This window comes from Muntiacus reevesi, chromosome 3 (assembly GCF_963930625.1).
Source record: "Muntiacus reevesi chromosome 3, mMunRee1.1, whole genome shotgun sequence".
NCBI lineage: Eukaryota > Metazoa > Chordata > Mammalia > Artiodactyla > Cervidae > Muntiacus > Muntiacus reevesi.
The window spans coordinates 215,492,935-215,506,308 of record NC_089251.1 but is presented as its reverse complement, the minus strand read 5'-3'; the positions used below and the strand labels follow the sequence as shown (position 1 = coordinate 215,506,308).

General features: G+C 34.2%; 1 protein-coding gene across 1 annotated transcript in view; it reads left to right on the top strand.

Annotated features, from left to right (window-relative positions):
- LRP1B (LDL receptor related protein 1B) overlaps positions 1–13,374 on the top strand; it is a 1,678,044-nt gene that overhangs the window by 1,570,833 nt on the left and 93,837 nt on the right. The window contains exon 83 of the mRNA XM_065928990.1: positions 8,044–8,208. Within this exon, the coding sequence (XP_065785062.1) occupies positions 8,044–8,208 (165 nt within the window). The remainder of the gene's footprint in view (positions 1–8,043; positions 8,209–13,374) is intronic.

The window sequence follows — 13,374 nt, the reverse complement described above, 5'->3', positions numbered from 1 at the left end:
CCATGCATGAAAGAGTAAATTAAGAGACCTTTTTATATAGCTCTTGTATCAGTTAAGGTAATGATATTTCTGAGGGTACCATTCAGCTGTTAGGTTAAACCAAACTACCAAATCCACTTATCCATTTAGTAACTTTATATTGAACAACTTCTCTGTGCCAAAACTTATTTAGAAACTAAGTCTTAGTTTCCTCTGTAAAATCTGATTAACAATAAATACTACTACTACTCATATTAATAATAAAAATAATAAACATTTTGAGAACTTATGAGCAAAGTATAATATTAATTTAGAAACCAAGAACTAAGTTAGAAGCAAAACTGCACATGTTTCAGTTTATGCTTTAAAAGATAGAGGTTCCAACAAACATTTAAAAACTGAAACATTATTTCAGATGCTGGAGTGTATTAAATAGCAAAACATAAAAAATCAAAAACAAAAATCGTGTGTTAAAAAGGGTTGGGGAAGAAATGTCTCTGGGATCTCCAGACAGACTTTCAATAAGTTTATTCATATTCAAGACTTTAGCCATAATGGAAAAAAAAGCTAAGAAAAAATAAAATCAACATGTTAATTTTATGTCACAGACAAAAGGACAGTGCTCCAAAATCACTAGCAGGTCACAGCAAACATTTTCCCAATAAGACACACACTTAGGATCTCTTCATAGCAAGGCTTCCTACCTGTTGCATTAATATTTTTCTGTTAAAATGAACTCTTCACGTGAACACAATATCTGTTCTCAGTCAGCATCTCTATGCCGATATCACTGTCTCCTTCTTCTCTGATGAGAGTTATATGCCATCTAAACACTTTTGCATTTCCTAAGGCACTCACTGTCTAAAACTATCATAGCTCTTTTATCTAATATATGTTTTTAAGTACTAAATATCCATAGCTGATGATCTTGCAAGGATGAATTGATGAATGACACAAACACCAATCAATAGATATTTATGGGAATGGTGATATAAGCTACAGAAGAGACAAAGTTCAAACTGTTAGGAAAAATTTGATGATTATCCAATTAGAGAAAAAATTAGAATTTCCTATAGAATATGACCTTAGGATAAGATCTGCAAAGACAGATTAGATTTAGGTTAAGTAGGAATGAATGAAGAGGACATTGAAACAGCAGAAACTGTCTGAAAAGTCACAAAACCATTGAAAGTAAAGAAAATAACGAGTCATTTATTCCAGTTAGTGTGACTGGTGTGCAAAGTGCTGCTATGCATGGTAGGTTGGAACACGCTTAATGGAATGCTAAATGTGAATCTTGATTGGTCTTTTGGAAGACTATTTTAGTGCCAGTCATTGAAAAGGGGTGCTGTCCCCAATACTGGGATGAACCCTTCCTCCTTACCAATTCTCCCAATCAGAGTTTCCATGATCTCAGTTGTGACGACAGAATAATAGAATTACATGCACATGTTCCAACATTATCTGGTGCATTTTTCACTCACTACTCTGACACAGTCATGCAGGTGAACTGTGTATGGTCACAAGTTCTACTTCAGTTCAGTTCAGTTGCTCAGTAATGTCTGACTATTTGCAACCCCATGAACTACTGCAAGCCAGGCTTCCCTGTCCGTCACCAATTTTCGAAGCTTGCTCAAACTCATGTCTATCAAGTTGGTGATGCCATCCAATCAACTCATCCTCTGTCGTCCCCTTCTCCTCCTGCCCTCAATCTTCCCCAGCATCAGGGTCTTTTCCAATGAGTCAGTTCTTCGCATCAGGTGGCCAAAGTATTGGAGTTTCAGCTTCAGCATCAGTCCTTCCAATGAACATTCAGGACTGATTTCCTTTAGGATGGACTGGTTGGATCTCCTTGTAGTCCAAGGGACTCTCAAGAGTCTTCTCCAACACCACAGTTCAGAAGCATCAATTCTTTAGCACTCGGCTTTCTTTATAGTCCAATTCTTACATGCATACAAGACTACTGGAAAAGTCATAGCTTTGACTAGACAGACCTTTGTTGGCAAAGTAATGTCTCTGCTTTTTAATATGCTGTCTAGATTAGTCATAGCTTTTCTTCCAAGTAGCAAGTGACTTTTAATTTCATGGCTGCAGTCACCATCTGCAATGATTTTTTAGCCCCCCAAAATAAAGTCTTTCACTGTTATATGATTCTCCACCTATTTGAGATTTCTACATAACATTTTGGAAATAGATTCTTCAAAATGTCAACACCTGTTTCCTTGTAGATGATGTACCACATTTTCACTAGTTCCAGACAACCATAAGCGGTGCTCTCAAAGGTGCCTCCTCTGCACCAAGTCTACATTGTTGTTGGGGTGGGAAAGACTCCTGGGAGAGAGATTAGTACTCTGTGTGGAAGCACACACCTTATGCTACTAGTGTGACTTTTACATTGATTCGAGTGTTAGAAGTTTATTTTTTTAATTACCAAGTTGCAGACAGCTTTTGTTGTTTTTCTTTTATAAATAAATAAGACTGTCTCTTCTATATAACCTCCCTTTTGCCCCTTTACTTAATGTGAATGTTGTTGTTCTTGTTTACTCACTAAGTCATGTCTGACTCTTTTGCGACTCTATGGACTGTAGTCCCCCAGGCTCCTCTGTCCATGGGATTCTCCAGGAAGAATACTAGAGCGAGTTGCCATATACTTCTTGAGTAGATCTTCTGAACTCAGGGGTCAAGTCTGCATCTACTACTTGGCAGGCAGAGTCTTTACCATTGAGACATGTAGGAAGCCCGTAATACAAATAATTTATTCAATATTCCAAAATCAACAAATACATAGGAAGATGCTCAAAATTCTCCAAGCCAGGCTTCAATAATATGTGAACCATGAACTTCCAGATGTTCAAGTTGGTTTTAGAAAAGGCAGAGGAACCAGAGATCAAATTGCCAAATCCATTGGATCCTCAAAAAGCAAGAGAGTTCCAGAAAAACATCTACTTCTGCTTGATTGACTATGCCAAAGCCTTTGACTGTGTGGATTACAATAAACTGTGGAAAATTCTGAAAGAGATGGGAATACCAGACCTCCTGAGTTGCCTCTTGAGAAATCTGTATGCAGGTCAGGAAGCAACAGTTAGACTGGACATGGAACAACAAACTGATTCCAAATAGGAAAAGGAGTACTTCAAGGCTGTATATTATCACCCTGCTTATTTAACTTATATGCAGAGTACATCATGAGAAACGCTGGGCTGGAGGAAGCACAAGCTGGAATCAAGATTGCCAGGAGAAATACCAATAACCTCAGATATGCAGATGACACCACCCTTATGGAAGATAATGAAGAAGAACTAAAGAACCTCTTGATGAAAGTGAAAGAAGAGAGTGAAAAAGTTGGCTTAAAGCTCAACATTCAGAAAACTAAGATCATGGCATCTGGTCCCATCACTTCATGGTAAATAGATGGGGAAACAGTGGCTGACTTTATTTTGGGGGGCTCCAAAATCACTGTAGATGGTGACTGCAGCCATGAAATTAAAAGATGCTTACTCTTTGGAAGGAAAGTTATGACCAACCTAGATAGCATATTAAAAAGCAGAGACATTACTTTGTCCACAAAGGTCTGTAGTCAAGGCTATGGCTTTTCCAGTGGTCATGCATGGATGTGAGAGTTGGACTGTAAAGAAGGTTGAGTGACAAAGAATTGATGCTTTCGAACTGTGATGTTGGAAAAGACTCTTGAGAATCCCTTGGACTGCAAGGAGATCCAACCAGTTCATCCTAGAAGAGATCAGTCCTTGGTGTTCATTGGAAGGACTGATGTTGAAGCTGAAACTCCAATACTTTGGCTGCCTGATGGAAGAGCTGACTCATTTGACAAGACCCTGATGCTGGGAAAGATTGAGGGCAGGAGGAGAAGGGAATGACAGAAGATGAGATGGTTGGATGGCATCACTGACTCAATGGACATGAGTTTAGGTAAATTCCGGGAGTTGGTGATGGACAGGGAGGCCTGGTGTGCTGCAGTCCTTGGGATCACAAAGTGTCGGACACGACTGAGTGACTGAACTGACTGACTGACTAACATAGGAAGAACTTGACCTGGGGTAGAGCTGAGGTGATGCTGTGGATTAAACCAAAATCTACCCCTCTTTTTTTTTTTTTTTTTTTCAAAACAAGTCCTTTTTTTTTTATTATTGCCTTTCTTTGTGTTTTTTAAAATTTATTTTTTAATTAGAAGAGAATCGCTTTACAATGTTGTATTGGTTTCTACCTACAACAACACAAATCAGCCATAATTATATCACCTCTCTCTTGAGCGCCCCTCAAGATCTATCACTTAACTAATTTGTTTGGCCTCATACTCCCTCGTTTCCATTTCTTCTGTGTAAAATCAGATTAACAATAAATACTACCACTACTGGTAAAAAGAATAAATACCTTGAAGGCTTATGTGCAAGGCATATTTTACGTATGTTATATGCACAATATTTCATTTAATCCCCACAAAACTTTGATGATGTTATACTCTCATTGTCCCTATTTTTACAGATGAAAAAGTGAAGTATATAGAGGTTCAGTTGACTGTTTAACAATACTTAATAATGAAAGTACTCTAAGTTGGAACTAGGCATTCCACAGTCTTCATCATCATATAATGCACTCTAGTGCCTCCAATCCACCCAAAGTATGCATGTCCAGAGTAATTGGAAAATCCTAGAAATAACATGGAGAAAGTGCCCAGCACAATGCCTTGCTAAAAGTAGACACACAGCGCTCTAAGATAAACCTGTCATGAAGGTAGCAAGTTTTTTGGTAAAGAATCTGCCTGTAGTTCAGCAGACTCAGGTTCAATCCCTGGGTCAGAAAGATGCCCTGGAAAGGGCATGGCGACCCACTACAGCGTTCTTGTCTGAATAATTCCATGGACACAGGAGTCTGGTGGGCTACAGTCCATGGGTTCACAAACAGGCAGACATGACTGAGTGACTAACACTCACTTTTCACTTCCCAAGTTTTACATGAAGAAGCATTTTATCTAAATATACACATAACCAAAATCTTCAACTCCTTTAGAAATTTTAGTTTTATGTTTTCAGCCCAGCCTGAAAGGCATGATTACAGAAAACATGATTGCAACCCGGCCTGAAAGGCCTCAACATTTATTTTGTAATTAAAAAAAATCTTATATATAAAATAATGAAAGTGTTAAAAGTATTCACATGGCCTTTATATATATGAGCGTTGGTAATGGATGACTTGGAACACTTTGGTTAAGAACATAAATAAATGGAGTTTAGAATTATTGATTAGTGTACATAAAAGCCAATTAATTTTTCCTGATATTAACATATGATATAGCTTTTTCAGCTCTTTATAATTACTTGCCTTTCTCTAGCTGCTATTGTTAAACCATGAGCACCCTGAGTATTTTTAATCTTCGTGTAGGAAATTTGAAATTCAAATGTTACCCATTCTTGGAGAAGTATTCACCTGCTCTTCCCTACAGTTGATTGTAATTGCTGGAGCTTGGCTTCTGGAGGTGATTTAGGTATTGACAAAATCAGCTTCCATTTTCATTATAGAACTATTACAGTTAGGTTCTGAAAGACTGTAACTCCACTTTCATTTCAAAGGTAGTGTTATATGTTTAAATTTCTGGTGCCTAATGAGGCACATTATAGAAATGTACATATCCTAACATGTAGAGATTTTGAGTATGTACGTGTTTTACATAGAACATCCACCAGTGAAACTGCGCCCTCCCATAGTAATCCTAAGTGTGATCATAATACCTTTAACAGTTATAACCTCACTATTCACATTCACAACTCCACTTAGGATGTTTCGTGCTAAAAGAGTTAGAAATGTTTTGGTACTTTAAACTAATCACAAGTTATTTCCTCTCCAGCTCTTTCTTGAGAGTTTGATGTCTCAACCTTCAACCCTTTGCTAGAGATCCCCACTTCATTTAAATAGGTATTTCCAATTTAATACATTCAGAGATAAAACACTTTAGGTCTTATTGCCCCTGAGTTTGAAACTGAAGAATTATCTTTAGTTTTTCCTTTCCCTCTGATGTGATTTTTATCTTCTAGTTATTTTTAGAATATGTCTACGTTTATCTATCCTACATTATTTTAAAGCCATCATCTTATCCAACCTGGACAATTTAAACAGAATCCTAATAGTCCCCATGCTTTCAGTTTAACCCCATCATTACAGTCATTCTTAGACATTCTAGACTTTTCAGACTTAACACTACTTTGGAGGAAAAGTCCAACATCCAAGAATCTCCTGTGACACTCTGCTTTCCTCTTCAAGTTCACTTGTCTTTCAGTTCCTTCCTTGACCCTCTGTAATCCAGCCCTGTCTTAGTAGCTTTCACGGAGTCCCTCCAAAGCTCACCCTCTGGCTTTCATAGGATCCATTCCCTGTGAGCTGGATTCTCAGTGCACCTCATGCACACTCGGCACATAATGCTCACTAGGATTCTCACTTGGTAGTTTACCTAATGAGTGCCTCAATTTCCTGTTGAAATTTAGCAATACACCTTGTAGACCCAGATTGCAGGTCTCCGTCCTTGTACTATTCCAGTATGGCTAGAACTCAGACTCTCATTTGTGTGTATGTGTATGGTATTTACTTATGTACCTAAAAATTTACAAAGCTCTATGATTTTAACTTTTACTTTCAAGTTGTTTATTTAATACTTACAACAAATCTATGAGTTAAGTTGTACATATGTCCATAAGGCTATCTTAAAGTAGAAATAACTAAGACTTGGATAGTTTAATTTATGCATAGTAAGGAGCAGAACTAGGACCTAAAAGCAAATCTTACTATATCAATTGTCACTTTCTTTATACCATGTATATATATATAGTGCCTCATGAGAGTACTTCATATTACAAATGCAGAATTTAGTAATGCCAACCTGAAACCTCCCTACTTGAAAAAGTATTGGAAGTTGTTTTGCAATGCCAAAAATATCAGAATTTGTTTGACACTGCTGATTGTCTCTATTTATGACAGTAGTTATGATACTTGAACTGTTGTGTCATTTAACATCACTGAGGCTCTTTAGGATGCTCTTGTGATAATTGCAGTGATATATCCAAGCTGCTGCTATGTCTAGGTCAATGTATCTTGAGTAAAGAATATAGGCTGTTTTGACTTCATACAAAATAAGCATGACTCTAGAAAAAGGTTTTTTCTGGATAGACTGCTTCTTAAACTATTATTGATTATCTTTGTTCAATTGAACATTGTGCCCTGGTCTACATAGAACAGTATTTCTAATGGAGAAAGGCCATGTCTATACATATAGAAAAATAATTCAGAAAATGATTCCAAACCAATTTTTACCATAAATAAGACTCATCATATTTTTAAAACTAATTCTGTGATCATTCCATAAGGAATGATCATTATTTCCTTTTCAAAGCCAAAATGTATTGTAGGCAAATTATGCCTAATCAGCTTATATATGGAAATAGATGTTTCTGACACTTATCACCACCTTGTATCAAATCTAAGTAACTTTTTGTTTTGTGTGTTTATAAATACATCAAAGGGTATTTTTTCTTTTAAGTGTTTCCCTAGACTATAAATTATATATATATGTGTGTGTGTGTTTGTTTCTATATGCACACTATACCATATATATTATATGTATGACTACATATATATACTATAATATTTAGCTTATATATCTCAGTTTGGCTTAATATCAAACACTCTTTGAAAAATAAGCCATATTTCCCCATACTGTGAAAAAACACTTATTGGTTGAAAAATATTTTATTTTTAGAAAGTTTCAGTTGGTTTTATTGTTTAATGTTTTAACAAATATAAAAAATGGTAAATAGCACTTTAAGCCTGAAAAAGAATAAAAGTTAATTGAATATTTGTGTTCACCTTCAACAATAGTTGAAATCTGATTCTCTATTTTCAGATAGCATTTTGTCTCTTCTACTTTTATATTAGGTGTATTTAGCTTTGGAATTTTATGAAAAAAAAGTTAAGTCTTAGTATTTAATTTTTATTTGAATTTTTCTAACTCTACCATTTACTGAATGGCATGCTAATTTGTACATTTCTTCTTATAACCAGATGATTCATGCAAATTGACTTGTGAAAATGGAGGAAGATGCATTTTAAATGAGAAGGGTGATTTGAGGTGCCACTGTTGGCCTAGTTATTCAGGAGAAAGATGTGAAATCAACCACTGTAGCAACTACTGTCAAAATGGAGGAACTTGTATGCCATCAGCTCTGGGTAAATAATTGAGTGGTATTGTATGTAAAAATAATGTGCAGTTTTCCTTATGTGTGAAAAATATATAGAAAATACTTAGTGTTGATTTATAACAAAGATCGTTCCTGGTGTCTTAATAACAAATATAAAAATTAAATCTAATAGTTAATTCAACATAATCAGTGTCAATTGTTCTAAATTGAGTATATCAAAGTTCAAGTCACAGAAATTAACAATAATAATGATCACTATCTTGTGTTAAATGCTTATCATTGACAGGGCTCAGGGCTTATAGATATTCTGACTCTGGCTAAAATGATGAGGCAAAATCAGTTTTACAAGCCTTATCTTTTCGACTCCAAAATATATATATTTTTTAATCCAAGTTTGCCTAATGTTAAAACTCATGTCATTAAAAATTAGATTCACTTGAAATATATACATATTATAATATTGCATATTATATACATATAATATATACACATACATATGTGTATATATGTACATGCATATATATACATATATACATATTATAATATGTATATATTTCAAACAAATCTAATTTTTAATGACATGAGTTTTAACATTAGGCAAACTTGGATTAAAAAATATATATATTTTGGAGTTGAAAAGATAAGGCTTGTGTCTGTCTGCAATGCAGGAGACCCGGGTTTGATCCCTGAGTTGGGAAGATCCCCTGGAGAATGAAATGGCAGCCCACTCCAGTATTCTTGTCTGGAAAATCCCATGGATGGCGGAGCCTGGTAGGCTACCTTCCACGGGCTTGCAAAGAGTCGGACGCGACTGAGCGAGACCTCTGCAGTATATACATATTATATCAATATATCTTATAGTATCAAAAATTCCATCTAAAATAAAAACTATTCTGTTGATACTACAATATAGTACATTCAAAACACATTGCTTTGGAAACATCAGGTTACTACATATTTACATATAAAAGAGATTCTTATTAATTTGTGCTATAGCTGTGCTTGAAAAAAGTGTTTTCTACAGCTCATAAGTGAATGCTAGCATATATTTCTCTACTAACTTGTATTACATTTAAAATATGTCCCTACTGGGAAAAAATTAACCCTAATGCATAATAAAAATATAATTTTCAAATTCCAATTTTAGTGCAAAGGAGATTGTGCAACAATTAGAATGCAATCTATGCAAATTCAGTTATTTTACAATAAGTGCAGATTTAGACAGTCAAATGGAAAATCAATTCGTATGTTCTTCACACCCCCTACATGGTTAATTTTCATCATACTTGAATTCCTCACTGCTTCTATTGCTTAAGTTATTCTTTGTGGTATTTAGCATAAGGATAACTGAAAGAGCCACATGAAGAAGCATCTTCAATGGCGTTCAGGAGCAGCAAGCCATTTTCTGATTTACATTCTCAGAGTAAAAACATTACTATTTCTTTGATAGTTTTATGCATATAAATAGTTTTGATATAATTAATTAGTAATTAAGATAGTTTTGACTACTAATTAGAATTCTAAACAAGAATTCATCAGTTTGATTAAATTAAAAAAGGCATTAGGAGCCTTGCTACATATATTCATTCTGCCTGAGGGGGAGCCAGTCCACAAAGTATACTCTGTTGCCATAGGAAAAGCTTTGTACTGAGACCTTCAATGAATATGCAAATAAAAATCCATTGAATGTGAGGTAAGAGGGTGTGACCTGTAATTGTGTTTTACAACACGCATACTGCTTAGCTTTAGGGAAGATGCTTTTTTATGCAAATGAGTTGTTTAGTTTTATTATTTAGCTCTTAATTTTCTCATTAAGATGATCTTTGGGTTGCAATCAGATGAGTTTCTTATATTTATCTTTGGAAATATTTAAGCCAACGAAAGGGTTTGACACTCCAAACTATGGCTATCAATTCAACCTGAGATGGACCTAAAGAGAAAAATCTCTTTGAAACGTTGAATTTGCTAACCTGATGAGCTATATAAGGGCTTCCCTGAATCTGCCTGCAATGCAGGAGACCCGAATTAGATCTCTGGGTTAGGAAGATCCCCTGGAGAAGGGAATGGCAACCCACTCCAGTATTCTTGCCTGGAGAATCCCATGGACAGAGGAGCCTGGTGGGCTGCAGTCCATAAGTTCGCAAAGAGTTGGACAGGACTGAGCAACTAACACTGTACTGTACTGTGAGCTATATATAAATACAGCAGAACTTCTAATGTTTCATTCAAATCATTTGTCCAGATCTTGCTGCATTCTTAAAATCCACAATATATCAAGTTTATCTATTCATTTATCTAGAACCCATACATTATCAAGTTTAATATCCAGAGTATTAGATCTTGACATAGAAAGTTCATTCAAAAAATATATATATTTCTAATTAGTAATGCAAATGAGTCCTCATATGAACTCAACTTGATATATAACCATGTAGTTATTGTCTTATAGCAACAAATAATAATAATATGATAGTTAATTAAGTCTTTTACAATGCATTTTTCACTTTTAAAAATGAGGTTTTATAAAACATTGTTTGGTATTATGGACTGTAGAACCTCATTATCTCCACACAAATGTTAATTTGTAAAACAAATCCCAGTGGGCAGTTCATGGATTTATTCATTGTTGGTTTACTTACAGTTAAGCCTTTGGCAAATTCCTATGTGGACACTATATAACTAGGGTTTGGGGCAGCCTTAATTAAAATTTATAAGTTTATGACAGTTGTATATAACTATAATAATTGAACAAAGGAAATGTCACCAGTTAATTAAAGGCACACATTTGAGAGGCATAATTAAAATTCTGCATGTAGGAATGAGTTTTTCCTCATTCCTTAAGGCTTTTGTAATGAAGAAAACTAAAACTGAAAATATATCAGTTGTATCCATATAGAAAGGTACTACAAAATAAAATAGTTTGATATCAACTATATCAACAAAGGTCCATATAGTTCATTTCTGTGACCTGCTCATAGGAAGATACATTTAAGATAAAGTTTACCTTGGCAGAGCAATGGAAAATAGAGTAAAGCATTGACTTATTCAGTCATTTTTTTATGAAAAATAGAGAATAATTTCTGAAATTATATTTTCAACACTGCTACTAGAGGGTATTTATGTTATATGCACAATTAATCTTCATGTTTATGAATATTAATTGTCTAAGATATGTTCACACTGTGATATTTTTCTTACTGCTACAAGTCTGTTATTTAGACTTTGAATATTTATATCAAAATGAATCAAGGTTTTCTACACAGTCAATTTAGAGGAATGGAGCAAGAAATTTTGTAAATTTGGGGCAATATTCTCAAATACTACCACTCATAAAAGTTTAGAATTATGCATAAAGGGAGGCAATGCTAATTTGGAAAATTTGAAAATGTATAAAATTGGCTAGATGAAGAGGCAACTGTGCAATTTTTTATGGTAAGAAATACATTAGTATTGAGCTATTTAAACAAATTCAACATGAAGATAGCAGAGGCCCTCTTTGTGGTGCTCTCTGTTACCACATCTACATACTTTGGGACTGAAAAATTTTATTCCCAAGAATGAAGCTGGGGGAAGGAAGGCTCCACTGAGGAAAGAAAAATTAAATGAAAGTCTTACTGCAATAGGAAAGGCCCTTATAGTAAAGTAGATGGAGTTAAATTTCTATCTCATTCATTCAAGATCTTTCTGTCCAGGTCAATGCCCCAAATATGATGGTAGCGTATATGACCGTCATCAATTATGATCAAGTTTGATAGCCCTAAAAGTGTTTGCTCAAAGGCAAATTCAGCTAGGAACTTGTGAACATCCTTGAAACATCATGAAACAGATAATGAAACTATATACTGATATCTCTCAAGTCACTTATTTACCTGGGATGTGAAGTACACAATCAATTAATATCTTGATAAAGGTTGAACATACGTTTAAACAGTCCTTTGTTTTCCTTTCACTTTTTATTTAATCAAGAGCAGTTTTTAATTTAAATTAAGCTTGATGTTCTAACTCCTTTAACCTGTTAAATAGATAATGATTATATTTAGAAAGTACCAAGAGCTGGATATTTGGTTTTATTTGCTTTTTAAGAACCCAAGAGAATAAGTTGAAAGTATAAAATTGAAAACATAAAATAGTGCATATAGTTTAACAAATAAGTGACATAGGAATATGCAACCTTAACTAAATAATGTCACTTTTAGACACATGTTCCAAAGATTATATAATAAAAAGCAAAATATTTGGAAGTGAAAATGTTCATAATATAATATTGGAGATACCTGATCCTGAATCCAAGTAGTTGGATTATATACCTGAATATATATATATATATATATACCTGAATCCAAGTAGTTAATATATAAAATATAGCATATCTAAAAGGTGAATGATACATGATAAAAAAACACTGTAACTGAAAACTATAAAATAACAAAGAAAAATAGAGAAAAAATCACATTGTATTATAAAGTTTAAAAACACAAGAAAAAAGCTTGTTTATATAATATGGAAAAAAACGCATAGGCAATAGATCCTTCATTACACATCTGTTGTTTTTTAAATGTTCCACCATGCTTTATTTTTAGAATCAGACAATACTTATTAAAAATTAAAATAACACTGCTTATAATCATTGTCAGGATCATGATCATTTATATATATATATATATATATATATATATATATATATATGGGGGGTTTTTGCCTATATATATAGAGGCAAATATATATATAGAGTTGCTTACTAAGTGCCATGCACTGTATTTGGTCCTTGAATTTTTATAACAGACCTATGAGAGAATGAAAGTAGGATTCTCTCTAATTATGCTTCTGGCTGTGTAAGTCAAATTTACTGGTTCATTTGGACCATATGGTGAGAACAACACTAAACTATTTAGTCTTATAACTCTCTAGGCTAGTGTCAGAAGCCTTGAGTTGGCTTACTTGTATTCATGGAAAAGACAAAAATGTTTCAATCTCATTTCCACAATGCTGGCTGAGAATGAACTTTCCAGAAGTATAAATAGATTGTGACCTACAATTTGAAACATGTCAGAATACATTAAGTACTAGCTGGGAGGGAGCTCCATAAAGCCCAGTTCTTTCTTTTCCCTGTCAGCCTTTGCTGCATAGTCCTCTGTAACCTTTGTGATACTTAAGACAACCCGACAGCTTTAGTCAACTTGGTAAAATTATGTAT